The following is a 27563-nucleotide window of genomic DNA, read 5'->3' on the forward strand; positions in this document are numbered from 1 at the left end:
CCGCGACCATCACGGAGATATTTCAATGTGAGAAAAGCTTCTTTCTCTCTAGATTCTAACATGGCGGGCGGCTCGGGCGGAAACTCCGTTATCTGATGATTGAGTTTTGTTTTTGCATGGAAATTAAAGTTCAACCTAACCAGATCCGGCTTGTAATAGCCGCGCTGGCAATTGAACTAACCATATCAGGACAACTCTGTATACCCCGGCAATTACTTTTGCCGCCCGTGCTGGACCCTGACGTGCTCTGTGGTAACAGGCATGCGCATGCAGCGGCTGCAGAAAGTGGTGTAATAATGTCAGACTGGAGCTGCAAAGACAGATTGGTCAGGTTGAGTGAAACACTGCTACTAACTAGGCTTCTGCGACGCGTGACACTGCGGCAGCACTTGTGTTGAGAGACTCGTTGGGGAACATAATCTTGCGCACAGCCTCGTAGTAGTGGACAGACGAGGCAGTGGGCACACTGGCGTCCTGCTCACCGTGGAAGTGCAGAATCCTACCATAGGATTGCTGAAGAACGCTGAGATCGGGGTTGTGAGTCATCAGGGTGTCCTCGTACATTGTCCATCCCATTTGCATCCAGTCGCGGATGGTGTCATAAGTAACATTGTCGAGAGTAGATAGCGTGTCCGCTTCCTGCAGGTTCACAAACTTCGCCACAAACTCGCCCCCGTTACCGTCAATACTGAGGCCCCAGGTGCCGGTTTCTGAGTCGTAGGTGGTTTCAGCATCGTCAAAGTCCGCACCGGGTTTGAAGTACAAGTAGGCCTGACGACCCTGGGTGTCCTTCAAACCGGCGAGCAGTGTCTGAACCAATTGGACTGCTTCTTTGGTGACGGTACCGTTCTGCTCCGGGGTCGAGCTCATGGACTGCCGTTTAATAAACCCGGGACCAAGACTGCTGCCACCGGAGCTGGCCGCGCAGTAGTAGGGAGCGCCGATCAAGGAGCTGTAGTTGAAATGCAGCTTGCACAGGTCGGAGCGGGCGACAACTCCGTCTGCGCGGCCATCCAGCGGATCGCAAGCAGCGATGGTGGCGTTTACAATCAGCTCCAAATCGCACGGAGGCGGGTAGTAATCCATGGTCTATTCAACGACGTTGGGCACCAGGTGGTTGATTTGCTGATGGGCGAAGCGGAAAGCCGGCGCACCAACAATAATTCCGTCGTAATCATAGCCATACCGCTGGGCCTGAGACCAGCCCTCACGGCCACCCTCAGAGCATGACTGATAGTAGGTATAGACCTTGTCATTTCCGGTGTTATACACATTGCGGGTGAGTTGACGGCCAATTTCCATCATCTCATGGATCCCTTGGTAACCGAACATGAAGTGCTTTTCCAGTCGACAGTGCCATTGGCAAGAAGGAAGACGTCGTCAAAGGATTGACCATTGAACCCACCGTCGGTGAGGCTAGCAACCGCTCCATACATGAGACCACCGGGCAAGGATCCAGAGGTACTGGAACCCTCGTTAATCTCGTATGCCTCGCCACCGGTGGTAAGGAACCGATTCTTGAAATCAGCCGGGGCGGGCAGCCAGTAAGTGAGGGCCACTCGGTCATTTCGACCGGTGTGGGTGTAGTTGAAGGTGACATCGCAGTAGCTGATGGTAGCAGCCGGATTAAAGTTGGAGCTGCTGATGGACACGTTCGAATGGATGGTAGTCGAGACAGGGCTGGAAACCATGTAGATGCCCTAAAGTGCCATCTGCAGGCCACGCAGCCTTGATGTAGGCATCGTTACAAATATCAGAGGGGCTCGCAGCATGAGCAGCCCCTACTGGCGCAGCTAAAGGGAGAGTATTTCTCATATTGAGAAGGATAGAATGAATGCGGAAAGATTTCGAATGAATGTGGCTCTGGACAGGCTCATCGGATACAGCGGGTGGCTTTCGCTTCTAAGCTGCGAATTTCAGAAACCCTTGGAAAATTTGAAAAAATTGGACGCGTATGCATGAATACAAGTAGGTTGCAAACGCGTAGGAGATGACACATGCAGTCGCAGATTAAACGGTCGAGCCGTCTCGCATCACCAAGAAAAATCACGCTATGGTATGCTTCACGGGACTGTAATTGCCAGGGACTTCGTTATTGCCATTAAGATTCCCGGGCCGCGAGCCACAGACCCACTGAGTGACGACTCCCCGGAGGTCGGAGGGCCAGTTTGAGTTCATAACCGATCATTACAACTGTGTGCAGACCTCATGACTGGATGACCCAATGAAGTCTGCAGATTACATAGTTTTAGCAGATGCGAAACGATCATTAGTGGCATCTACTGGTCGTTTACAGTGATGTATAGCAGGAACCATCGCTTGCTTGCAAAGTAATGTCTTGCAGTGATTGAGAAACTGCAAAGAAATAGAATATCTTGCCATGCTAGTGGGCTGGAAGGGTCAGAGGCCCACCGATAACACTAACGCCTTTTACGCATTTATTCACAGTAACTAGCGCCGCGTAAGCTCCCGCCTTTCATACATCTCCGTACTTTGCCCTAGCCCAAGGTCGATCTCCGTTCCTGCAGCAGATACGGGGCAGCGGGGCGGGATCGTCCGTCTCACCCAAGGTCTGAATATTCTCCTCAGCCTTGGATACGGACAGTCCGGGCCAATCTTATTCCCCTGGTAAAGTGCATACGCCAGCACGAGCTGCACGGAGATAGCTCCGTGAAGAAGGCTTCAATGGCTCAGAACTCAGAGCAAGCCGACGACCGCGAGGGTCAGGCGAAAGGACTATAAGAGCCAAGTGGCGACCGGTTTATTCTTCGATAAGATAGCATAACTTTCTTCCAATTCACTTTGTCAGTACCGCCTGATTGCGGTCTCTACACAATGCTCCGCAATACTCTCCCCACGCTTTTGGGCCTGGCATCCGTTTCTTCCGCTGCGCTTTACGAAACCAAGATTGAGACCAAATATGGCTCGGTCCAGGGTTATCCGGCTTTCAACAGCAGCAATACCGGTAACCTGACGCACTGGAAAGACATCACTGTGTGGAAGGGCATTCCGTTTGCTGCGACTACCGGAGGTGCCAATCGTTGGAAAGCACCGCAGCCCGCAAGTCCATGGAACGGAACGCTCGACGCGCGCAACTGGGGCCCTGTCTGCCCTTCCGCTACGACCGGAGACAACAGTTACACCATTAACGAGGATTGTCTCAATTTGAACATTTGGAGTCCGGCCAACTCTACCGACGCCAAGCTGCCTGTGGTCATGTGGAGTTATCCCGCCGAGTCAACTGCGGCAGATCCTCTCTTCGACGGCGGTGGTATGGCTGACAAGGGGATCGTCTTTGTCAATTACAACTACCGGACTGGGCCTTTCGGATGGCTTGCCCACTCTGAGCTCTCGGAAGAATTTGAGAAGGTGACTGGGTCCAACAGCTCAGGTAACTGGGGAATGCTAGATCAGTTCGCTGCTTTGAAATGGATTCATGCCAATATTGAGGCCTTTGGTGGTGATCCGAACCAGATTACAATCCAAGGTCAATCGGCAGGCTCTGCAGCTACCCAGCATATGCTCTACAGCAACTTGACCAAGGGGCTGATTGTTGGTGCCATCATTGAGAGTGGTGTTCGTGACCCCCATGACCCCCTTTGCACCAGCCTTGCCGAAGCTTATACCACGCTGGCTGATGCGCTGGATGATGGCAATACCTACCTCTCGAACCTAGGAGTGTCCAGTATCGCTGAAGCCCGTAACCTCAGCATGGAGGCATTGATTGACGGAGCGACTGGGTCCACTCGCGAAGATACCCTCATGTTCGAGGCAGTCCTTGATTATTACGCCATGCCGGATACCTACCTCAACATCTTGAAGAAGGGCCTTGCTCACGACGTCCCCGTCATCACCGGTAACAACAAGGACGAGAATGGCGCTACCTACGGCCTCGACATCTCACTCGCGGAGTACCTTGAGGACCTCAACGAAACCTACAGTGGGGAGTGGGTTGAGCGGTTCTTTGATCTCTATCCGGCCAATGACTCGACGACCGCTTCAGGCGCATACAACTCTATGTTCACCGACCGCTCCAAGGTGGGCACCTGGCTCTGGACCCAGATGTGGTACACCAAGAAGAGCAGCCCGGTTTGGAACTACTTCTGGGACCACGCTCCCCCTGGCCAGAGCTCTGGCGCTTATCACGAGTCGGAAATCAACTATGTATTGAACAATCTCTATGCCACCGACAAACCCTGGACTGCCGAGGATTATGCCATCGCCAAGAATATGAACGACTACTGGGCCAGCTTTATCAAGACCAGAAACCCCAATACTCAAGCCGAAGGTGCTACCGAGTGGCCCGCAGTGAACACCTCCAAGCTGGTGCAGCATGTCGGCGATGGATGGGGTCAGATCCCAATTGCCTGGAGCAAGAAGGTCAAGCTTTTTGAGGATTGGTTTGCCACCCTTGTGGCATACTAAGGTTTGAGAACAATGTCAATGCGCGTGTTAGGAGGTCATCACCTGGGATCATAGAGTTGATACATTCGCGCCGATGTGACCTTGGGATAGTCTTCATCAATTACCAATCCGTTTTTACGGCTTTGTATCTCTTCTTTTCAATTCGTCGATGTATGCGACATTTATTATATTATTTCTGATTCTCCTTCTCGCCATCGCTTTTATTGTAATCATTACTAGTCCATACACCCCAATGAACAAGTGCTTCGTTGATCACCAGGCTCAATATAACCATCAGTAACACCCCCCTGAAAGATAACTTTCCGAAACGAAAAGGGAGTGGAAACAAATATATGCCAATCACTCAGATAATCCTTACACAAATCCGGCTAGATACTACCAAGAAACCCAATCCTGCATCCTTTTATTCCACAGGCTCCACCTGCTTAACAACCCGAGCCGGGGATCCCACAGCAACACTAAAAGGAGGAATATGTTTCGTGACAACAGCCCCAGCCCCAATCGTACTACCTTTACCGATATGAACCCCCGCCAAGATCGAAACACCAGCCCCAATCCAGCAGTCGTCACCGATAACTACCTCTTTCGCAAATTCAACTCCATTCCTCCGGGACTCAACACTGGTCTCATGCGTCGCAGCTAAAATTCTCACATTAGGTCCGAAGGCCACACGATCGCCGATGATGATTAGGGAGCAGTCGAGGATTGTGGTGCTTCAAGGGTCAGCAAATAAGGAGAGTAACGGGGTCGAGACAGCATACTTGAAATTAGCATAAAACCCATCACCAATCTTGATATTGCACCCGTAATCAACCATTAGCGGTGGCTCAATAAAGGCGCCTTTGCCAACTTGCCCCAGTAGTCGCTTAAGCAGATCCTCGCGCTGTTGTGTGAGATCATCGAATGATATGTCATCAGGAATGGGTGCATTGTATTTCGACATTAGCTTGCGGGCTCGGTAACGGCTTTGCATGAGTTCTGGAGCGAGGGGGTCGTATCTAAATATGTATATCAGATTTTGGGTACTGTGTTTGCAGGTATTGTTGCTCGAGGCTTACAGCATCCCTGATATCATACGCTCGTATTGCTCGCACCAAGGTGTGTTTGCTAGGGACTTGGCTGTTTCGATTAGACCAGGGTTCTTTTCTGTGGAGGGTTCCATCGTAGTGGTAGCTTAATCTGTAGATTAACAGTTGAATTACTGCTTCTGATGGTGCGTATCGACAGGATTTAGTCAATGGCTCTAAGCCTGATCGTTGTGTGACTTAAAGGGCTGGCGATGAGGGGCTGTGGCGTTGATATGATGTGTTGTCTCAGCTGTATATGTTTGATGCAGTATGACAAGATGTTGATGTACCCGAGGGATAATGAGCTTGATATATTACTGATAAGTATAGAGTTGAACAGGTGATTATAGGAATATGCCCTCAAATAAATGAGGATAAACAATTTGCCTGGTTCGGACAAGAAGGATGGCATTGCTTGGTGTTACCGTCGTTGAGTCAATTCATGTACATAAGCTGGACTTCCAGGCAATGATTACAGTTTTTCTATTATTGTTATTGTACCCACTGACGGCCTTGTAGCAAGATAAGAATATCTGCTCGTCAGGCGTTGATCCTTTGCCCTATACTGGGAGCGCGGCTATTAAGTTGCCAAAGAGGACTAGCGTGAAAATGTAATTTGTGGGCCTGCCAAAGTGGATAGACCATTAACACAACAGGAGATCTCGACACAACGTAACACTTAAGCAGTGATACCATGCAACATGCTAATTACAACACCCAAGAACTCCCTCAAAGGCCCGGAGCGTGATGGAACTCTTGATTGCCACGGGCGGGGCAGTCTGGAGCGTTGATGAGACCCAGCGTGTGACGTGGATGTCGGAAGGAACCGTCCATTCGACTGCAGACGTTGTCCAGTTCATGACAACAAGCCAGCTGTCTTTTCCGTCTGCACTAGTCCTCAAGTACGCGAAGATCTTTTCGTTATGATAGTCCAGATCTTCAAAGCCGCCGTAAACGAACGCATCCTTGTATAGCTTTCGATGCTGTATCGCCTGCTGCCAGTACTGCCAAACGGATAGTTCACCTTTGCTCTGCCAGGGAAAACACATCTGTGTCTCCACATTAACAGTCTTATAATCATCATTTACTCTCATCCAAGGTGTTGCATCAGGGACTGTGAAGCCTGCATGCGGGGCAGCACTCCATTGCATCGGGGTGCGGGCGTGGTCTCTCGCCTTTTTCTGCAAGAGCGTCCTAGCCTTAGCCAGGCCTTCGGTCCCAACAGGGTGGAGCTCTTTGGATTTGTTCCAAAAGTTGACCGACTCAACATCCTTGTACTCGGTGTCTGGATCCCACTCAAAGGGAAAATTGCGCATACCAATTTCCTGGCCCTGATAAAGGAACATGGTACCACCTAGGGTTGTCTCCAGAAGCGCTAGGAGCTTGGCTCCACGCTCTCTGAACTCATCTGAATCATTGGTGTAGCGGGACACAGACCGCGCCTGATCGTGGCATTCCAGGAAGATGGCGTTCCAGCCGTCCCACTGTTTCATTCTTTTCTGCCATCCGGACAAAATGCCTTTCAACTCGGTCAACTTCCAGTCACGCAAGCTCCACTTGGAATCACCCTTGGTTTTAATATCTTCAATTTCCATGTGATCGAAGTTGAACGCCATATTAAGCTCTTTTGCTGTGGAGCCAACCGTCTTGATGATTTCCTCGATGTCGGTGACGTAAGGCGTTTCTCCCACAGTGATGGTGTCGTACTTGGATAATACATTGTCGTACATACCATGCATAAATTCGTGGAAGCGTGGCCCGTTTGTGTAGAACTGCTCGCCAGGCTGGTATTTGGAGGAAGGATCAATGATTGGGGCATCTGGGAAAGACTGGTCCTTGGAAATAAGATTGATGACATCCATGCGGAACCCGCAAACCCCACGACGCAGCCAAAACTTCATGACCTGTACTACCGATCAGCAACACCATCCATCCAGACAACTCAGGCGCCCGAGGTTCCAACTCACATCATACACCGCTACAATAACTTCTGGATTCTCCCAATTGAGCTCGACTTGCGCCGATGTATGCAAAGTCAGGTAAAACTCCTGAGTTTCCTCATGCCAAGTCCAAGCACTGAGTGCATCGCCTAGAATTTGCGCCCAGTTGTTCGGAGGGACTGGGTTCCCGTCATCGTCGAATCCCTTCGCCGGCCTCCAAATATACCAGTCACGTTTAGGGGAATCTTTGGATCTCGCAGACTCGACAAACCAAGAGTGCTGATCGGACGTATGGTTGACCACGAGGTCCATCATGAGTTTCATGTCATGATCCCTCAATGTCCTTATCAACAGGTCAACGTCCGATAAGCTGCCATACCGCGGATCGATGGATTTGTAGTCTGCGATATCGTAGCCCATGTCGATTTGTGGGGACGTATAGACTAGATGAAAATATGTCAGGCATTTGTTCTTATGTTGTGGCACTCATGACCGGATTGATTCGACTCACTAGGACTAAGCCATACAATATCGACACCCAAACCTTTCAGATAAGGAACTTTATCCATGATACCAGTCACGTCACCCCATCCATTGGTTTTGCTTGTATGTGTACTACAATTGAAACTTGCGGGATACACTTGATACACCACCGCCTCTTTCCACCATTTTGGGGTTGAGTAATGAGATTTGGGGCACATGGTACACATAAAAGTTTGGTTGAAAGAGAAATCGGGAATCTTGCTCAGGGGAACGCTTGGTAAGACTGAAGGAGACCAGAAAGTTTGGAAGAAAGCCATGGATGCGGGGTCAGGGAAACGTATTTATCTAGTCCGTCGGCCATATTATGTCACATCAGAAGGACCTTACCATACGAGTCAGAGTGCTGTCGATGACAGGGCTTAGCGCCATCGGGCAAAGTTGGCGCATGATGCCTGGACAATCATTGCCGACTTTACCGCATACCAAAGAGAATTGAATGCATGTGTACTTTGCACTTCTCCACAAAATATTCCCCTCAAAACTACTTGGATTTCCGCCACTGGGTGGGCATAGGTAGCTGATAGCGGTCGGGTTAGTCTCCTGTCAAGGAAATACGCCAGAACGCGCGGATTATATGATCAAGCAAGAGGTGGATTCCTAAACACACTAATTCAGACTAGAATAACAATCATTACCTTCAGCATCGAGACTAAGGAAGGAAAACCTCAAGGCAACCTTCTTGTCAGTCCATCCGCATCAAGTAGCCTGACAAGACCGAGCATAACCCTCAATGCCTCCTTCCGTCGACGGCGATTGCAAAGATTGTAAAACTCCGAGTGATATAGATGGAGGCGGTTGTCTGGGCGCTCTCCATGCAGGAGAGCGTCTAAGTATTCGCGGGGTGGGTCTGCCATAGTAAGCTGAAGATTTGTGCTATCCATAAAGATAACAAAGGCTCTACGAGACAGGTTCCTTTGGTATGCCACCGTCTTTTGCAGTAACAACTGTGCTACTTGGCCTTTGAAATTGTAGTCACCATCTTTGGCAACCTGTCAAGACGTGTCAGTGCATGTCGCACGCTTAGGACGGAGCGAGACTGACCGAAAATACTACCAATGGAGAATGTGGCATAGAACAATCGAGTAGCACACCTTCACACTCGACTTCACCTCGGATGCCTGTGACTTCAAAGTTCAAGGTATGGATACGTGAAGATTGCCTTGATCATCTTAGTTTCACCAGGTGGAGACGAGGGTAACCAGTTACTTACAGAGGTTTGCCCAGGTGCACGCGGCGCAAGATGATATCCATGAAGCTTAATACAGCTTGATTGGACGCGTCGAAGAAGACATCGGAATTGAGCATCTCGCATAGAGGTCGAAAAACCGGCAGGAAAATGTTGCGCCTGTATCGGGCACGTGTTGCTGTTCGCCAGAGATTCTTTAACTCGTTTTCTGTCGGTTCGGCAAATTCCATGGCGAGCGATTCGAATTCTGCCATACCATGTGAGCAACTCCAAGACAACTATGAACGAAAGTGTACAAGCCCAACCTTCATCTCCATCCTTGGGAAGATAATCGTCTCCAAGAATTTCGTCAAGAGAGGCGTTAAAATGCCGCACTAGTCTCAAATCCTCAAGTTGGTTCGATGTCCAATCGTTAGGAGAATGGAATAATAATGGGGAAGGAGGCATGTTGACAGTCGTGCCGTAAGTACGAGGAAGAATGAATCAATCGATACTGGGTTGTGAACGAACTGTTTTTTGACGTGATTTTGGAACAATTCTTTCTCGACGGGGAGGATCGGTCAGTTTGCTACAATGGAAGGTGCAAAGGGAATAGGGTATTGTTATATGATGTATTGCCATATTTGGGGATGGTGAATAACTTGTACGCTACAGAAATTCCGGACGAAATGAAGGATGTGAATATCAAATCAATATTATAGTATATGAAAACCAGTGAAGAGGCTAGCTGTGAATGATATGATGCCTGCAGGCAGCGATTTCACCTTCCCAGTCTGGTTAGTGCTGACTCCGATCGGGATGCCATCTCGCACTCCATCGAGGCTGAACAGAACACGAATCCTCGACCACCATGAAAGTGACCAGGAAAAGCACCCCAAAGTCCCGCACGGGATGTATTACCTGCAAGTAAGTAGATAGAATCTGCATCAGACATGTGTCTAATCCATCAGGTCCCGTCGCGTCAAATGCGACGAAACCAAACCTCATTGCATACGGTGCATGCGATCAAATCGCACATGTGGGGGATACACATCGCTTGAATCCACCAATGTTGTTGATACAATTAAGGCGTACAATATTCCGTTCAAAGTTCCAGGCAGCAGATTGGATCGCCAGCTCCTCCATTTTTACTGCGTCGAGGCCGCTTTGAGTCTTTCGAGCTTCTCCGACGCGGACTTCTGGAGTCGACTCGTGTTGCAAAGATGTCACCATCAACCTGTGATTCGCAACGCACTTGTCACACTGAGTGCTATATACCGGGACTATAAGTTCAAAGATGATGCCAGGCCAGAGTCCGACCGTCCAGCGCTGCAGCATCTGCAACTAATCGCCAGATCCCACAAACAGCTAAGGATACATCTCTGCTCGCCGGACGCATCAATTGAAGTTGCTTTGATCTGCAGCGTGGTGTTTTACACCTTTGAGGCTCTTCTAGGCAATGCGGTACAGGCGATTCGACACCTCGATCAAGGGCTAATTCTGCTGAAACGGAGTCAGGCTACCGCGCCCGTGCAGAATGCCACAGATGCCATTCTTCCACGTTTAACAGTCTTGTTCGCCAGCCTGGACATTCAGGCAAGCACATACAATCCAAATCGGCGGCCCATATTGTCTCTGATCTCGCCATTAGAACAGTCTAGGCTTGTCCCGCTCATACTAGACAGTTCCAGTTCCACCCTGGCGGATGCACAAATGGCACTCACCAAGTTGCAAAATTGGATGTTGCACCATCTTGCGTCTTCCTACCCATATAAGAAGAAAGGCCTGCAGCTTCTACCATCAGACATTCTTCTAGAGCGACATCACTTATATGACCAATTGACGAGATATATAAAGACTGTGAGCGCGTATTCGACCCACCTTTCTGGCCCGAGCACGGCAAATTGCCTGCTCCTTCGACTGCAAGCTCGGATGTTCCGCACTATCGTGGCCGAGGATGTTCCGTCCCTGCAGTTTACAGACAGTGACTCACTGCGGAAATGCTTACAAGATATATCGGCCGTTTTGGAAAGTATGTTGGGTTATTCCTCCACACAGGGCACCCCTGCCCAGAGATCATTCACATTGAGTACCCAGCTTGTCGCAGCGCTTTACTATATCTGTATGAAAAGCAATCATCCCAGTATAGTAGACATGGCACTCTCACTACTGCGACACAAGAGGCTGCCACACCGCGATGGGGTCTGGGACGCACGGACGGTGGAAGCGGTGGTGCATGGCATCCGACGTTCCAGCAAGCTGCCTGAATGGCGAATTGGCGGACAGGAAGCTACAGACTATCGACTAGAGTATGCCAATGAGGACCTTATCAACGCAGTTGGAGAAGGGGGCTTGTATGAGATACGGGAAATGCTGCGACGTCATGAGCAGTATATCATGTGTGGCGACTCTCCTAGCTTAGTATCTGGTCTTATCTAACCCCCACGAGAGCTGTAGGCAAAGCTGATCTGGCCGCGCTTGGCTCCTCAGCTTCTGGGAGCGGTTCAACCCGATTCGTATCCGATAGACGACTTCCACGGCACGATAGCGGGATGATGTCAACACATCAAGGCAATCCGGCTAATTTGCGTGCAGGGATCGGGTATTGACTGGCCAGTTACAGTCGCAGCCGGTGCGTCGCCTCACTTTTGAGTTACGCCATGGACAGATGACCGCCAGTCATGGCTAACCTCTAAACCTAGACCGGCACGGCTTTGCGGTGATGGCATGTTGTCCTCTACGGCCCAGGATTTTGAATGCAGTCCTCGGCATGTGCCATCCCCATCAAACGTGGGGGTCACTTTGCGGGGATCAATTGCGGGGGATGGCCGCTACCCCGTGTTTTAGTGTCACCCCGTTAGTCTCGAGCTTGAAGCTTAAAACACATGCGGGTTGGCCGAGCGGAAAGCGTGGGGGTGTTGGTTGACAACGGGTTATAATATCGAAGGGCTGCCTTGCTCAACCTGCTTTGAACACTTTCTAGCCAACAATCAAACATCTTCCTGAAATGGAGCCTGACAAGCCAGCCGTGATCCACGATGAAGGTGTGGACGTGGCCAAACCAACTACTATTGATGGGCTTCCGCATACTCCAGTCCTGGTGACAGAGGAGGATAGCAAGCGGATCGCTCGCAAAACAGATCGAACGATCCTAGTGATATTGATCTGGGTGTACTTCCTGCAGATCCTGGACAAGACAGTGTTGGGCTTTGGCGCAACATATGGCCTGGAAGAAGACACCAACCTCACCGGGAACCAGTATTCGCTGGTCGGTTCAATCGCCCCGATCGCGCAGCTCGCATGGCAGCCCTTCTCCTCCTGGCTGATCGTGACGGTTCCGCCTCGCATCCTGATGCCTACATTAGTGCTTGGTTGGGGCATCGCGCAGACCTGCATGGCAGCATGCAGCAACTTTGGCGGGCTAATGGCCACCCGCTTCTTCCTCGGCCTGTTTGAAGCCGGCTGCCTCCCACTATTTAGTCTCCTCACCAGCCAGTGGTATCGTCGTGCCGAGCAACCACTCCGAGTAGCCGCCTGGTATGGAACAAACGGCGTGGCGACCATCATCGCAGCGGTGCTATCATTCGGTCTCGGCCACATCAAGTCGGGAGTATTGAAAGAGTGGCAAATGTAAGCCCCTTCCACCCACCCGATAACTATCCGCAAACTAACCTCACTAGCATCTTCCTCGTCGTCGGTCTCATCACCGTCATCTCCAGCCCATTCGTCTACTGGCGCCTCGACAACGACATACCGTCGGCGCGCTTCCTCACCGAAGAAGAGAAGCTCCAAGCGATGGAACGTCTGCGAGCAAACCAGACGGGCGCGGGATCACGCGAATTCAAGCTCGGCCACGTCTACGAAGCTGTCCTCGAGCCCAAAACCTACCTCTGGATCAGCATGGCCCTCCTCCTGAACATCGGTGCCTCCGTGTCGAACGTCTTCGGGCCGTTAATCCTCCAAGGTCTCGGCTACGACACATACACCACTACCCTGCTGAACATGCCCTTCGGCGCCGTGCAAGTCATCGTCATCCTAGTGGCCAGCTACCTCGCCCAAAAGGCGCGTCTGAAGGGCATCATCCTGGCTGCGCTAATGCTCCCCGTCGTCGCGGGCCTAGCCATCCTATATGCCGTGCCGCGGAACAGCTCCACCAACGGTGCTCTCATGGCAGGATACTACCTCATTGCCTTCTTATTCGGCGGGAACCCGCTAATCGTCAGCTGGATCGTCGCAAACACGGCCGGCACGACGAAGAAATCCGCCAACATGTCATTATACAACGCTGCGGTGTCGGCAGGGAACATCATCGGTCCTCTGCTATTCAATGAGAAAGACGCGCCCGCATACAAGCCCGGGTTACGGGCATGCGTGGGAATTTTCGTCGCCCTGATCGCAGTATTCCTTCTCCAGTGGGTCGATCTATGGGTACTGAACAAGATGCAAGAGAAGCGGCGCGTACGGAACGGCAAGCCAGCCAAGGTAGTGGATGTGTCGATGCAGAGCGATCGAATGATGGCGATCGAGCAGACGCTGGAAGCAAACGGCGAGGAGGGACAGGCGCATGTAGGGGCAAATGGACTATTGGACTTGACGGATGGGAAGAACGAGGATTTTGTTTACGTTTACTAAACGATGTTCACGAATCATAACCATTTATTCCATTTAAAGTCTAAATTACAAACATACATACATTACCATCCATCCCACACCAGATCAATAATCTTTAACACCCCCTACACTCCTTAACCCACAACCCAATCCCCTTATACTCATCACCAACATTATCCTCCTCCTCACCAAGCCAATAAATCCTCCTTATCTGCCCCTCATTCGGCTCCACACCCCACGCTTCCACCCCATCAAGAAGCAGATAATCCCCCTCGTCCACATCGAACCCAGTCACGCTTGCCCCGGCGGGAGCAGCGCCATTCGGTTCCGTCAGGGCAATTGGTGCTGTTTCGCCCTTTTTGACGTAGAGGTGTTGTGTGCCTGTGGTAGTGTCATATTGCTTGTGGCCAGTGATCATGGTGTCGTTGGAGCCGCCTTTTACTGTATTATAGATAGGGTTTGTGTTAGTTTGGGGGTGGGTTTGGGGAAGGGGAAAGGGAGGCGCACGGATGAGAATGGGGTAGTGTTTTATGTCGCCGGTTCCGATGTATAAGTGTGCTGTTCATTGATTTAGTATACAGTTTGTAGGGTTTAGGGTGTAGGGTGATTGTGCTGGTGGGATGCATACTTCCATCAGTAACGACTGTCCAGCCTCCGTCTGCGACGAGGGTGTATGTAGATGGTAAGGAGGCGGAGACGGTTGCGATGAGGGAGGTGAGAGTGGTGGCGAGGGAGAAGAGTTTCATTTTGGTGGGTTTATTGGGAGTGGGTGTGTAAGATAATGGGTAGAAATGTTGGTTAAGTAGGAATAGTATCAGTATTGAGGGGAAGGGAGGGAGCAAGGTATTTATGTGCAGGTGCATATAGAGGGGAGAGCTATTTTAAGATCATTTGGGGCCCCGCTGATCATCAGTGGCGAGTTGATCTGATTGTCGTTGGTTCCTGTTCAGGGATGTATGGATGGATGTAGTGGATGCAGGAGGGACTGCATTGATTCAGTTGCAGATGATTTGAATTGATTGCAATGTATGTGTAGTGAGAGTAATAAGTAATGGAAATGGCTGTATCCAGTTACTGAATAATTATTGGCTTTGCAGAGACAGGGAGGTATATTTTAGATTACATAGTAGTACAACAGTAGGGCAACAGCATAGTTCAGAAAGATTATTGATAGACTCAATCTTGGGAACAATCGATCCCTGGTCCGGCTGATCGGGTTGGCCGGGTAGCAAACAAAGCCAACATCTAGTCCTAAGCGAACTGGATCTTGCGGGGAACCAAACTTTAGTTCCGATGCATGTCTCACCAGCCAGCAGCCAATGGCGCAAGGGTGCTGCTACACAATCCAGCCTTGCTTGATTTAGAACTTTGAGTTGCATGATGATGGAATGTGGTATTCAATGCCTTGAATCAAGATTCACAATCAAGTTCTTTTTCTTGTTGACTTACCACTGCGTTCTTTAATAGATAGCGGATTGGCCATTCAAGATTGGATAAGCTACAGCCATTTACACTGGTGGGCTGTTCCAGGCATCTTGCTTGGAAAGAACGTACCAGAATATGCATGGTAATTGAGTCGCAAACACATTGTAGGTCTCTTGTAGACCGGTTGGTTAGGTAAAGTATCTACGGGATTGCACCGCATCACAGTGCTCTGAAGTGATCCTATGTGAAAAGTGAATGTATTTCAGGACTCAAATGAGTCGTCGTCAACTTCCGTATTGTATAGTGAAGCTGGGCATTACCACGATTTGGAATGCCGTGAGACTTCACTTGGTGCCCATCATGTGAAGCAACCCGAGCCTCTAGCAGGAGCAGTATCACCACAACATGACTCCTGATACTGTCATCGAAGCGATCCTGACACCTCGTGTATGCCAGGTTATTTTCTGTTCTATACAGAAGCAGTGTCATTTCTCTAACGCCATGATCTACATCGAAAATGGCTCCTCCACCAAGGAGAGCAGACTCCCCTTCGAAATCGAAGAATGGGTAGAGATGGCCATTGGCATGTTTGTCATCCTGCTCCGACTCTACGCTCGAACCAGAGCAGTAGGTTTCAGAAAATGGCAAGGGGATGATTACCTTAGCGTCGTGGCTCTCGTTCTTTGGGCAGTAAGTATACAATTCGCTAGTGAGGACGAGGGTGTAAAGGTTGACATACCATGTTCTAGACCGAGGTCTTCATGTTCAAATTCGTGTGTAAGCTCGTCTCTCCCCAAAGATTCACCGCCAACTGACAGGTTCTTGCTCTATAGTCCGCTTCGGCGCCAATGCCGGACTCAGCGACGAGCAGAGAGCATCCATGGAGGAGTGGGAGATACATGAGCGACAGTTTGGATCAAAATGCCTTCTCGTCAGCTGGTTTGCCTACGTCACCCTTATTTGGGTGCTAAAGGCTTGCATGCTGTTTTTCTATAAGCGTCTGACGTACGTTAACCCGTTCATATACATCAAGTTATTGCATCGCACTGAATCTGGGTAGGATTGGCCTTGTTCAGCAAAGGTTCGTCAAGGTCGCGGCAGGCTTGTGTTTGCGCACCTATGTCGCCGCCACGCTGACTATCCACCTACACTGTAACCCCGCCAGCAAGCTGTGGCAGATTTACCCAAATCCTGGCAGTAAGTTAATAGCGCGAAAGGTCTTGAGGTCGGCTAACGGGTCTTGAGAGGCGTGTACGCAAGGCTCGGCGAACTACATTGCCGTTCTGGTAACTAACATCATGTGAGTCGCAATGCAGGGTGCAACTCAACCGCTGCTAACGAAAGATGGTGTCGTCATCTAGGACGGACGTCGTGCTGCTCTCGATCCCGCTGCCGTTACTGATCCAAGTGCAACTCCCTTGGCGCCGGTATGTCCACCTCAGACACAGTTGTGAGAGCCCAAGTCACTCACATTACTAGGAAACTGGTGATCGGGTTGCTGCTTTTTGGGGGCGTGTTTGTGATGATTGCCGCGCTGTTCCGCTGCGTCCTTTCGCTATGGCACATTGAATCCGTTAATACCAGCAACCTTTGGGCAACACGCGAGAGCGTATGTTCCCTCCCCAGTTTCTCCCACTATTGATCTGACCACCGTATAGGTTATTGCCATCATCACGGTCAACATTCCATGCATCTGGCCGCTGCTTCGGAGGTCATCCTCGTCGCGAGATGTATCGACTGGGGCCAGTGGAACCGGACGGTACAAGTTGGGACCGTTAGCGGGGACGGGAACAGCGAACCGGAGACCAGCCGGACCCGAGTCTATCTTGGAAGATAGCCAATCTCAGTTTGTCAGTGATGTTCGGGGGGGGTCGGACCGAGTGGGAGAGGAGGTCGGGCGAGGCATCGATGGGATTCAAGTGACGACTGTGTATGAGGTGAAACATGATCAGTATGGAGCCAAGGATCAAGGATGAAGGGAGAACTGAATAACTAGTACTCTCCGTACTTGAGTCAGTTATCACTGGACACGTGATGCTCGTCCCAGACGGGAAGGCGGTTGCCGTACCCGAAACAGTCTAGTGCCGGGAAGTTGAATTTTTCTCTTCAGTTTCTCCGCTTTCTTTTTCCGCCTTCATTTTTGCCTCTCATCTTCTTTCCTTCCTTGAGTACTCAAACTGCTACTGTCCGGGTATTCTCCAGGAAGTAGAATGTGTTTATTGTACTATGTGGTATGCTAATGTCTAATGATAAATATTCCATCAAAGTGTACTACATTGTACCTGTCCGTCGCTAACCGGGCTGAATCCACTCCAGTGTAACCCCGCCGGCTAGAAGGCCGCTAGAATCCACTCACTGGCCGCTTGCAACCCGTGACACCCCCGTGATTGGCCCGTGATTAGGTAACGCCATGGCAAAACAGTGGAGAGTTTTCGTCCGCGGCGACTGACGTTATGGAACGAACTCCCCCGATCTGGGAAAAACTCGGTCCAGACAACCAGACGAGAAAATCTTGCCGCCCCCCCAAGATGGCCACATGGAAAAAGGTTTGTCATGTCTGTCTCTGTTTCTGTTTTTCCTCTTCCCCAAAACTCAATCCGGTCATCATTGACGTTGACTGACACATCGACTCCCCCCCAGCTGTCGTGCGCTGAGGCTGTCATCTCCGCTGCCTCGCGCTCTCTTCCTGCCTTCCTGATCTCCTCTCACACCTTTCCCCACCTCACCTGAACACCTCTCGGTCATGGAGGACAATAAGGTCGCTTCCCAAGGGAAGCTGCCCATCGACAGTGCCATCACCGAGGAGAATGGCTCCCAATCCCCTTCCGATCGCTCCCTCACCCCCTCTGGCTTGCGCGAGCGCCGGCGCAATGGCCTCACTAAGGATGTCGAAAGCGACAATGAGGAGGAAGAAACCAAGCTGAAGCGCAACCTGAAGAACCGTCACCTGCAGATGATCGCCATTGGTGAGTGGAACAACACTTGGATCCGACAATTGACATTGCCGTGAACTCGTCACTAACCCTTCGAAGGTGGTACTATTGGTACAGGTCTCTTCATCAGCAGTGGAACGGCCCTTGCGGAAGCTGGCCCGGCAGGTTCCCTCATCGCCTACGCCTTTGTCGGTTCTATCGTCTACTCGGTCATGTGTTCGTTGGGAGAGATGGCTACCTATATTCCCATTCCCGGTGCCTTCACCTCCTACGCCGCGCGCCTCGTCGATCCCAGCTTGGGTTTCGCCATGGGCTGGATCTACTGGTTCAACTGGGCCTCCACCTACGCCGTCGAATTGACTGCGTCCGGTATGATCATTCAGTACTGGAACGATCAGCTGTCCATCGCTATCTTCATCGGTGTCTTCTGGGTCGTCATCTCCGCCGTCAACTTCCTCCCCGTCGGCTTCTACGGCGAGCTGGAGTTCTGGTTCTCTATCACTAAGGTCTTGACCGTTCTGGGCTTCATGATCTTCGCCATCTGCATTGATGCTGGTGTCGGCAAGCAGGGCTACATTGGATTCAAGTACTGGCACGACCCCGGTGCTTTCGCTCCCTACCTGATCACCTCCAATGAGTCCGTTGGCAAGTTTGTCGGCTTCTGGGCTGTGCTCATCCAAGCTGGTTTCTCTTACCAGGGCACCGAGCTTGTCGGTGTCGCCGCTGGTGAGACCGAGAACCCCCAGAAGACTGTCCCCTCGGCCATCCGCAAGACTTTCATCCGTATCCTGGTCTTCTTTGTCCTGACCATCTTCTTCATCGGCTTGCTCGTGCCCTACACCAACCCCGACCTGGCCAGCGGAGCTGAAAACGCCTCCGCCTCTCCCATGGTCATTGCCGCCAACTTGGCCGGTGTCAAGGTCCTTCCCAGCTTGATCAACGCTGTTCTTCTCACTGTCGTCTTGTCCGCCGCCAACTCCAATGTCTACAGTGGCAGTCGTGTCCTGCTTGGTCTGGCTCAGGAGGGTTTCGCGCCCTCAATCTTCGGATGGGTTACTCGCCGTGGTGTCCCCTACGTCAGTGTGGCTTTCACCGCTCTCTTCGGACTCCTGGGCTTCATGAACGTCTCGGAATCGGGTACGACCGTCTTCAACTGGCTGGTCAACATCTCCAGTGTGGCCGGATTCATCTGTTGGACGTCCATCAACGCCAGTCACATTGCTTTCATGAAGGCAATGAAGGCGCGCGGTCTGTCCCGCGACACCCTTCCCTACAAGGCCATCTGGCAGCCCTGGTTGGCCTGGTACGGACTGTTTTTCAACATCCTGATCATCTTCACTCAGGGTTTCACCGCTTGGATCCCGACCTTCAATGTGTCGGACTTTTGGGTAGCCTACATCTGCCCCGTTCTGTTTGTTGTTCTGTACATTGGCCACAAGGCGTGGTACCGCACCAAGTTTGTGCGGCCCATCGAGGCGGATCTGGACACCGGACGTCCGCCCTACACCACTTGGGAATCGAGCAACCCCAAGGACGGATGGGCACGGAGGATCTGGGACAGCATCATGGGATAGATGTGGATATAGTGACGATGGATATATATTAGAAGAATTGGAGAGTGGTTTTGTCGCATATAGCGGAGTTTGGCGTGCATTCGTGTAACATATTTATAGTTATATAGTTATCCGGTAGCTGATAGACGGTTACCAAAATATTTAGATGCAATTTACGTTCAGTGTAATTAGTAATCATGCAACTCTCTTCACAGAGAATACCAACCTTTTCATCAATGCAATGGTAATTCTTATTTATACTATTACTTATAAGATAGAAGAAACCCTGATCCCAACCTCACTACCCGCCACTCCCCAGGACACCATCTGCAAAAAGTCAGAGACAACACTGAGCAGTGAAGATAGGCTCAGACCTTAGCATGAATGAAAGAAATTACGCACACCTTGAACTAATACCAACTAAGCTTTGGCAAGGGTAAGTTTGAATATGCAGTTACTGGGGAGTATGTTACTAGCTGATTTATAGATATATATAACACATATACTTACATAGATTTGCTGGTTGGGATCACCCCATTAGATGTGATGGCTCCTGATTCCTGTTTGGGATGTACCAGACTATTTACTCGTACTAACTGATACTAGCAATTAGGTTGATTAGCCAAATCAAGTGCAAGTTACTATTGAAGTCTCTTCGCGTTGCGGGACATATTCGGTGGTTGTGGTGGTACTTACCGCTTCTACCACTAGTACCAATAGTAACCAGTACCACTACTGCTACCTACCTACACTATACAAAAGACAAGACTACAAAAATCATCATAATTAACAAGTTATTTGATTAAAAGCACCTTCATGATACAAATATACTCTTAACTGTGCGTGTCCCAGCCTCCCAAAAGCATAGTATCCCCATAAATGGTCGTAATCATGAGTCTTAGTCTTTCCGTGTCAATTAATAGTACTTGGATATATATCCCAGTCTCCTTTCTCAGTGCCACCTGGCACTAATTGTAGTAATCAGCATGCAGAATCCAACTAGACACTCGCATTGAGTGTCATGCCTCTGCACGCACAGAACTACTGAAAGTCCTGATCCACCCCGTTCTCCGCATACACTTGCAGACTGTACTTGGCAAATGCACTCCGCATCCGCATCTGCTCTCCGTAGCGACTGAGTAGTGGAGGCACGATACAGAATATTGTTGCTAGCACGGCTAGGATCGACACGGCCACGTTAGCACCCAGTGCGTCGAACATCTTACTCCCAAACAGTGGGAACGCAGCCGAGAGCAAGGACCGAATGATAGAGAGAGCAGCGAAGCCGCTAGCAGCATAGCTCAGGTAGCTGTCTGCCATATATGCCGTCACCACAATCTCCAGCTCATTAAGTGCGTATCCGATGAAGAAGAGCGCCACCACGGAAACAAACCAGTTGACATTGGTCACTTGGGGAGGGATCGTCCAGGCGAACCACCAGAGCGCGATCGCGAGGACAGGTGCTCCGATGTAGATGCCCGTCAGCTTGTGTTCTGGCTTGAGGACTCCGCACTTCTTCTGGCGTCTTCGGATTATGTGATAGTCCACGATGCGGGTCAAGGCGTTCGGGATGACACCGAGTCCGAGGGCGAGGAACGGGAGGGATGCTTGTTCCGTGCTAAACCCAAATTGCTCGTAGACCGGGGGTAGGGCTTCCGTGAAGAGGTAGACCAAGGCCACGCAGACTCCGAATATCATTGTCACGATAAAGACGATAGGCTCGGTTAGGAAGAGACGGAGAGGCCGCAGCAGGCCGAGATGGAGGAAGGTGCGCAGGTCCGGCATGTAATCCGGGTTCTGCGCCTTGAACGTATCGTTCCCGGTCAGTTTACGCAGAGTTTGGACTTCCCGCATAAGAATGAGGGATGGTCGAGATTCTTTGATACATAAAAGAAGTGCGGCGAGGAAGGCGGAAACAATAGCGCCAACGTAAAACACCCATCTCCTGCACCAGTATTAGCAATCGCAAGGCAAAAGGCTTAGAAGTCTCCCACCATCCAAAGCGAACAGAAATATACGAGCTTATAATAGGCCCGGCGCTGACTCCCATACATGCCATCGAGACGTAGACTAGCATGACAAAGATCCTATCATGCGTGTTGAACATGTCTTCGATACTTCCGGTAATCACAACGGTAGGGATGGCCGACAGGAAGCCGGTAATGAAACGGCCGACGACCAGGGAGGGAATTGACGGGACCGCCGCGATGACGAGGCAGAATACGCTGTATAAAGATGCGCTAAAAATATAGAGCTTCTTTCGACCGAAGGATTCCGAGTAAGGGGGAAATACAATTCCCCCCAGACCTTGTCCTAGAAGATAACTATAACAATCAGTGTCTATTGCCCGGTGATAGGAAAGTGTTGGTAGCGCACGTTGAAACGTATAGAAACAATGTCAATGTCTTTGACGTCCCGAACTCGGCCTGTGCGGCCGTGGCTGTTGTGGCCTGTCAAATGTGAGACATTGTGCATATGTGCGGAAAAGCACTACTCACTCCTGAGGTACTGAGACATGTCCTGGACAGTTGATGTCAGCAACATATCACAGAAGTCCCAAGATAACCTCACGTGAAGAATTCCAAAAGCGAGATCACCACAATATCGTAGGATTTGCGCACTGGGTGCCAGTTCCGCGGATGTTTGGGATTTGTTCGAGCCCAGCGCAAGTGACACCCGTCTGGGGTCAGTTCTAGTCCATGCTCGGCAGCGAGGACGTTGAGATCAGAAAGCTCTTCAATGCCGAATTCGCCCATTGTGAGAATATCAACCGTTCACGATGGATGTCTCAGTCCATCGGTTGGTTTTAAAGACCAGGTGGTTGTGGATCAATCAAGGGATGCATACCTCGAGTTGTGGTTGTGGAGATGATCAGTAGGATACGCGGATCACCTCCCCACTCGTTTGCCCCTTATTTGGACTAAAAAACCTGGTACGGGTCAGTGCGATGGATGGGAAAGGATACTCAACCATGACCAAGCAACGGGGCGTGCCTGCTAATGTGCCTAGCCGTTGTTAAGAGCCAGGAAATGACCCGAGCACGTAGTACACACTGGGGTTGTATGCTGCGGGAGTATCTTTGCGTGACATGTCACGGAGCATCTTTATCACAGAATGGACACGGATCATCCACAGGCTTATCATCTACTGGCCGTGTCAAGAGGTTCGGGGCGTTGGAAGGTCTTCTTCATATGGGCATGTTGACGGGTAGTCGGCATACAAACTTCGCAGAAGGGGGCTCTGGACCTGTTTCTGCTCATAAGGCTAGCGACTCTTGGTATATGGTGGCATGATATCACTTCCCACATTCTGGAATGTAGCACCTTAACGAGCACGCAATTGGCTATAGGATACCGAGCCCACAAAAATACGCGCAACAGGCAGCGTCAGACTCGTGAGGGGGTTGTGTATTCCACGCAACAGCTGTCGATCCGCGCATAGCTGAAGATTTCTTGATATTCGTTCCCCGCAGTTCCCATCATGGTAGGGGAACCCATGATGTTAGCATTGGTCTGGTGGCTGTTGGGTCACCGTCATTATCGCCGACCGTTGAGAACGAGCACGCTATTCTGGTTCCCTTGTCGTAAGCAGAACATGCTATTTGACTGCTTAGTGTATCCTTAAATGGAGTGTTCCCCATTTAGGGCATGTTTCAGAAGGGCCAACAGCTATTAGCGCCCTAACGTCCTTAGTGTTGACGATCATGTCCGGGGAATCTGGCTGTACCGTTATGCGTGAGGACTTACATAAGGATGCAAAGAGCACGAACAATGGGTGGGAGGAAGCCAGAGCTAATGCGGCACAGTTGATGCTACAGGCAAGGAGGGCGTCTCACGTGGACGCCAGGTCCTGAGGCCATGAGCACCTGGCCTACTGCTATTCGGAACAACATTTCCACCAGACCCGAGCAAACCGGAGCCATAAAGGGAGGTCATGTTGGTAGCAGAGAGGCATACCTGTGGCTGAACCAAGCTATTATTAGCTGCTCAACTGCATGGCGCTATAGTTCAGCGCCAAATCGTTGGCTTGGAATGAATGCCTGGCGGAGAGCAGTGCGGCGCCTAGCGACATCGGCGTTACCAGAGCGGCCAACCAACCTCGACATGTATGCATGGAAACTGAAGCTAAGCTGCAAGGCTGTGGTCAACAATGGAATTATTGGACGCTCTCAATGTTATCTGTTCCATGGGCGTTCATGGAGTGTGCCTTGGCTGCGGCAACTGCTCGCAGCATATAATATATACCAGTGAGTGGACATCATTATTTCATCATCTTTGGAACTTCCATCTCTCAACCGCAGAGGCAACTCCTCTACCTCTAGAAGACCGCACGTCCGCCATTGCTTCCGGAATACTCAAATTCCATCAACAGTTACCGAAAGCCCACATCAACCGCTTACCTCCGCACCGAAAATGTATATCATCAAATCGATCGTGGAATACATCTGGGGACGATCGGCCAACGTCCACCAAACCGATGCCCGCACTTCCGCTGTCGCATCTGACATTGTCAACATCCTTCTGACCGGTGAAACCCACGAGGATATCCAGAAAAGATTGAAAGAACAAGTTGATACCAACGGGTGGAGCGAGTCCATCGCCAAAGCTATCCTCCATGGTCTCAACGACGCTATCAAAGCCGGAGCGGAAATGGCCGGCCCTGCCGCCGACGCTCTGATGAAGGCCAAGGAAGCCGCAGTCAAATTTGCCAAGGATCACCCAGTATTTGCAACCCTTCTTGCCTTGGGGGTGCTGGCAATCTTAGCACCGTGGGTTCTCGAAATGTTGGGATTCGGAGAGCTGGGACCAATTGCCGGGTCTTTTGCGGCGAGATGGCAAGCGACATATTCTGGCTATGTGCCTCGTGGTGCGCTTTTTACATATTTCCAGCGCCTAGGAATGAAGTGGCATTGGGTGGGTTAAATGTCTCTCCGCCAAGCGCCGTTGTGCTGATGAACGGAAACTCAGGTAGCCCAGATGATTAGTATTATGCCATCAGTGGGACTGGGGTTAGTAGGGTTAGGAAGAGTCAAGTCAAAGCTGTAGTTAGTGTCAATGAATGCCAAATGCGTTGCAGTCCCTGAGGCATTCCCGATATCGCACCACGTTATGAGACTTGCCCTAGTTATCGCAGCAGACGGCTACATGTAAAAGATGGCAGCTGCCAATACTTCAACAGACCCCACCAGCGGGCGGAATTATTTTCCACACGACCAAGCATAAGGAGGAAGTAGTGCTCACTGAAGACTTATGCTCCAGAACATGAACATAAAAGAACTGTCAAGATTCCGACCGAGCCGGATGTCCAACCGGATGGCGCTGTCCCACGTCAAAGGGCGCGACAATGACAACAAAGCTTATCTGAAATTACCAATGGTTCGCCAGGTACACCCGGCCCCATTGTGTGCTTGTGCTCGTGACGGTGCTGTATCGTCTTTCGGGATTTGCTTAGTGCAGATGTTATGCAGACGACCGGGAGCACAACTGGAACAGGCATAGGGATCTGCAAGCCGAGGGTGGGAATGCCTCGCGTGGGCTCGGTTATCAGGCTTCATCTTCACCTGGTATCAAATCCCACTCAATCAGCCCATCGAACAACCAGGAGGATCGCGAGAAGTTCCAGAAGTAATCTGAAGCTGTAATGTGACCAATTCTGACCAGATAACAATACGAGAGCCGCACGCAGCCTCGGTCCGGTCGGTGATCGGGTTGCCGAACTCACAGCCGAAGCCTCCACCGAGTGGAGCCATGCCGTACCAGTGGATCCTGGACAAGCATTGGGATTTGCCCATGGCTCAGGTCAAATCATTCTTCACCCGGCCAGTCCCTTGGATGCCTGCAGCAGATGAATCAGGGTAGCCCTGCATAGTGTGATCGTGTCATAGCGCCATCGGGTACCAGGCCTAAGAAAATTCCTCATAACACGCCATTACAGCCCCATCAAGCTAATCATTCTTATAACTACGCTACTCCACCTGCTTTGATCTGTCTCAGTTCATCATGCTCCAACTCCAGCCAGGTCTTTCACGAGGATCCCAACCAAATCATGGCTAAGATTCCTCACTGGCGTCTGATTATCGACCAGAGTGTTGTCACTCAGGAGATCATCGACTATCCCTATGTCGGCTCAGGGACCGAGTCCGACCCATTCGTCGTAGAATGGATTCCCAATGACCCACGTAACCCCATGCTCTTTAACAAGAACATGAAATGGGTCTACACCATTATTGCCGCATTCGCGACCTTTGGCGTTTCCATGGCCTCGTCCGCCTATGCGGGCAGTATTGACCAAGTGATCGAGCACTTCAATATCGGTACTGAGGTAGCCACTCTGGGTGTGTCACTGTTCGTGCTTGGGTTTGCTGTTGGGCCCCTTGTCTGGGCACCGCTGAGTGAACTCATCGGCCGCCAACTTGTGTTCTTTGTCTCGTATATGGGCCTGGCCGTATTCAGTGCTGGTGCAACAGGCTCGAAGAACCCATGGACAATCATCATCCTGCGATTCTTCGCTGGCTCATTCGGATCCAGTCCTCTAACCAACGCCGGCGGACTAATTGCAGACGTCTTTCCCGCTGAACAGCGAGGATTGGCAATGAGTGTCTTTGCGGGTAGTCCCTTCCTCGGACCGACCCTGGGGCCTATCATCGGCGGTTTCCTGGGCCAAAGCGCAGGTTGGAAATGGGTTGAAGGCTTCCTGGCCGCATTCACTGGCTTTATCTGGATTGTTCAGTTCCTGCTTGTTCCCGAAACCTACGCCCCAGTCCTCCTCCGCAAGCGCGCCGACCGTCTCAGCAAGCTCACCGGCAAGACGTACATCAGCAAACTCGACGTCGAACGTGGCCGTGTCTCCGTGACCAGCGCCTTCGGAGCGGCTCTCTTGCGCCCATGGATCCTCCTCTTCGCTGAACCCATTGTCTTCCTTCTCTCGCTATACATGGCCATCGTATACGGCACGCTGTACATGCTCTTCGACGCCTTCCCGATCGTTTACCAACAAATGCGCGGCTGGAACGAAGGAGTAGGCAGTCTACCCTTCTTGGGAGTTATGGTCGGAATGATGTCAGCTGTAGGATACAACATGTGGGACAACAAGCGGTATAAACGTGTGCATGAGAAATACCGTGGGTTCGCACCTCCCGAGGCACGCCTTCCACCCTCCATGATCGGCAGTATCACCATTCCGATTGGGTTGTTCTGGTTCGCCTGGACCAACGGTCTCAACGTTCACTGGATCGTCAGTATCATTGCGTCTGCTCCGTTCGGATTCGGCATGGTCCTTGTCTTCCTAAATATCATGTCGTACCTGATTGACGCGTACACGATCTATGCTGCCTCAGTGTTGGCAGCCAATTCCATCATCCGAAGCTGCTTTGGTGCGGGATTCCCTCTCTTCACGACATACATGTACCAGAACCTGGGCATTCATTGGGCATCTTCCATCCCGGCTTTCCTGTCGGTCGCTTGCTTGCCTTTCCCGTTCATCTTCTACAAGTATGGTGCCGCAATTCGACGCAAATGCAAGTATGCTGGAGAAGCGGATGCATTCATGAGGAAACTCGCTGAAAAATCACTGAACCCGGAGAAGGGCCAGGAAGTTGTCGAGGAAGAGGCTGAGGCGGTCGCTGATGGAGTGGATGAGACTAGGGTTGATCGGGAGTTGGACCTTGAGCGCGCCGAGTCGGTGGCTACGGCATCGGTATCAAGTGATGAGCGTGAAGGTCGGAAGTATGAGGCGAACCCGTACGATATCGATCGGGTCAACACAAGAAACTCGGCGATCACGCAGCGATCGAGGTCGCGGTCGGTCAAGTCGAAGCGGAAGAAGTTCCTTGGATTCTAAGGGGTCAGGTGATTGTTGTGCAGGGGAGGAGTGTTGAGTCTGGTCCGCCCGGGCAGTATGTC

At 51.0% G+C, this 27563-nt stretch overlaps 14 protein-coding genes across 14 annotated transcripts; 7 read left to right on the plus strand and 7 right to left on the minus strand.

Annotated features, from left to right (window-relative positions):
* Positions 1-354: 354 nt before the first annotated feature.
* AKAW2_50634A (uncharacterized protein) lies at positions 355-1086 on the minus strand (the record flags this gene model as incomplete). Its single annotated transcript, XM_041690474.1, has 1 exon — positions 355-1086. One exon carries the CDS (start codon positions 1084-1086, stop codon positions 355-357), a length of 732 nt encoding a protein of 243 aa, XP_041544055.1.
* Positions 1087-1301: 215 nt separating this feature from the next.
* Positions 1302-1691, minus strand: AKAW2_50635A (uncharacterized protein; the record flags this gene model as incomplete). The annotated part of the gene is made up of 1 exon (XM_041690475.1): positions 1302-1691. One exon carries the CDS (start codon positions 1689-1691, stop codon positions 1302-1304), a length of 390 nt encoding a protein of 129 aa, XP_041544056.1.
* A 1144-nt stretch (positions 1692-2835) lies between these two features.
* On the plus strand, positions 2836-4425 carry AKAW2_50636S (carboxylesterase/lipase family protein; the record flags this gene model as incomplete). The annotated part of the gene is made up of 1 exon (XM_041690476.1): positions 2836-4425. One exon carries the CDS (start codon positions 2836-2838, stop codon positions 4423-4425), a length of 1590 nt encoding a protein of 529 aa, XP_041544057.1.
* A 403-nt stretch (positions 4426-4828) lies between these two features.
* On the minus strand, positions 4829-5587 carry AKAW2_50637A (sugar O-acetyltransferase; the record flags this gene model as incomplete). Its single annotated transcript, XM_041690477.1, has 3 exons — positions 4829-5138; positions 5187-5423; positions 5484-5587. 3 exons carry the CDS (start codon positions 5585-5587, stop codon positions 4829-4831), a joined length of 651 nt encoding a protein of 216 aa, XP_041544058.1.
* A 609-nt stretch (positions 5588-6196) lies between these two features.
* AKAW2_50638A (glycoside hydrolase family 13 protein) lies at positions 6197-8142 on the minus strand (the record flags this gene model as incomplete). The annotated part of the gene is made up of 3 exons (XM_041690478.1): positions 6197-7396; positions 7460-7875; positions 7944-8142. 3 exons carry the CDS (start codon positions 8140-8142, stop codon positions 6197-6199), a joined length of 1815 nt encoding a protein of 604 aa, XP_041544059.1.
* A 498-nt stretch (positions 8143-8640) lies between these two features.
* AKAW2_50639A (uncharacterized protein) lies at positions 8641-9608 on the minus strand (the record flags this gene model as incomplete). The annotated part of the gene is made up of 4 exons (XM_041690480.1): positions 8641-8964; positions 9017-9134; positions 9186-9408; positions 9467-9608. 4 exons carry the CDS (start codon positions 9606-9608, stop codon positions 8641-8643), a joined length of 807 nt encoding a protein of 268 aa, XP_041544060.1.
* Positions 9609-10011: 403 nt separating this feature from the next.
* Positions 10012-11579, plus strand: AKAW2_50640S (Zn(II)2Cys6 transcription factor; the record flags this gene model as incomplete). The annotated part of the gene is made up of 2 exons (XM_041690481.1): positions 10012-10067; positions 10112-11579. The coding sequence occupies 2 exons, from the start codon at positions 10012-10014 to the stop codon at positions 11577-11579; spliced, it is 1524 nt and encodes a 507-aa protein (XP_041544061.1).
* Positions 11580-12147: 568 nt separating this feature from the next.
* AKAW2_50641S (putative MFS transporter) lies at positions 12148-13772 on the plus strand (the record flags this gene model as incomplete). The annotated part of the gene is made up of 2 exons (XM_041690482.1): positions 12148-12770; positions 12821-13772. 2 exons carry the CDS (start codon positions 12148-12150, stop codon positions 13770-13772), a joined length of 1575 nt encoding a protein of 524 aa, XP_041544062.1.
* Positions 13773-13866: 94 nt separating this feature from the next.
* AKAW2_50642A (uncharacterized protein) lies at positions 13867-14614 on the minus strand (the record flags this gene model as incomplete). The annotated part of the gene is made up of 3 exons (XM_041690483.1): positions 13867-14192; positions 14259-14309; positions 14380-14614. The coding sequence occupies 3 exons, from the start codon at positions 14612-14614 to the stop codon at positions 13867-13869; spliced, it is 612 nt and encodes a 203-aa protein (XP_041544063.1).
* A 1063-nt stretch (positions 14615-15677) lies between these two features.
* Positions 15678-17152, plus strand: AKAW2_50643S (uncharacterized protein; the record flags this gene model as incomplete). The annotated part of the gene is made up of 8 exons (XM_041690484.1): positions 15678-15866; positions 15926-15953; positions 16010-16181; positions 16237-16373; positions 16437-16476; positions 16538-16603; positions 16656-16785; positions 16835-17152. The coding sequence occupies 8 exons, from the start codon at positions 15678-15680 to the stop codon at positions 17150-17152; spliced, it is 1080 nt and encodes a 359-aa protein (XP_041544064.1).
* Positions 17153-17919: 767 nt separating this feature from the next.
* On the plus strand, positions 17920-19683 carry AKAW2_50644S (amino acid permease; the record flags this gene model as incomplete). The annotated part of the gene is made up of 2 exons (XM_041690485.1): positions 17920-18142; positions 18209-19683. 2 exons carry the CDS (start codon positions 17920-17922, stop codon positions 19681-19683), a joined length of 1698 nt encoding a protein of 565 aa, XP_041544065.1.
* A 1020-nt stretch (positions 19684-20703) lies between these two features.
* On the minus strand, positions 20704-22418 carry AKAW2_50645A (uncharacterized protein; the record flags this gene model as incomplete). Its single annotated transcript, XM_041690486.1, has 5 exons — positions 20704-21607; positions 21657-21986; positions 22039-22112; positions 22161-22182; positions 22234-22418. The coding sequence occupies 5 exons, from the start codon at positions 22416-22418 to the stop codon at positions 20704-20706; spliced, it is 1515 nt and encodes a 504-aa protein (XP_041544066.1).
* A 1656-nt stretch (positions 22419-24074) lies between these two features.
* Positions 24075-24642, plus strand: AKAW2_50646S (interferon alpha-inducible IFI6/IFI27 family protein; the record flags this gene model as incomplete). Its single annotated transcript, XM_041690487.1, has 2 exons — positions 24075-24575; positions 24634-24642. The coding sequence occupies 2 exons, from the start codon at positions 24075-24077 to the stop codon at positions 24640-24642; spliced, it is 510 nt and encodes a 169-aa protein (XP_041544067.1).
* Positions 24643-25707: 1065 nt separating this feature from the next.
* Positions 25708-27501, plus strand: AKAW2_50647S (MFS transporter; the record flags this gene model as incomplete). The annotated part of the gene is made up of 1 exon (XM_041690488.1): positions 25708-27501. One exon carries the CDS (start codon positions 25708-25710, stop codon positions 27499-27501), a length of 1794 nt encoding a protein of 597 aa, XP_041544068.1.
* Positions 27502-27563: the final 62 nt, after the last annotated feature.

Source organism: Aspergillus luchuensis, chromosome 5, assembly GCF_016861625.1.
Source record: "Aspergillus luchuensis IFO 4308 DNA, chromosome 5, nearly complete sequence".
NCBI classification, from domain to species: domain Eukaryota; kingdom Fungi; phylum Ascomycota; class Eurotiomycetes; order Eurotiales; family Aspergillaceae; genus Aspergillus; species Aspergillus luchuensis.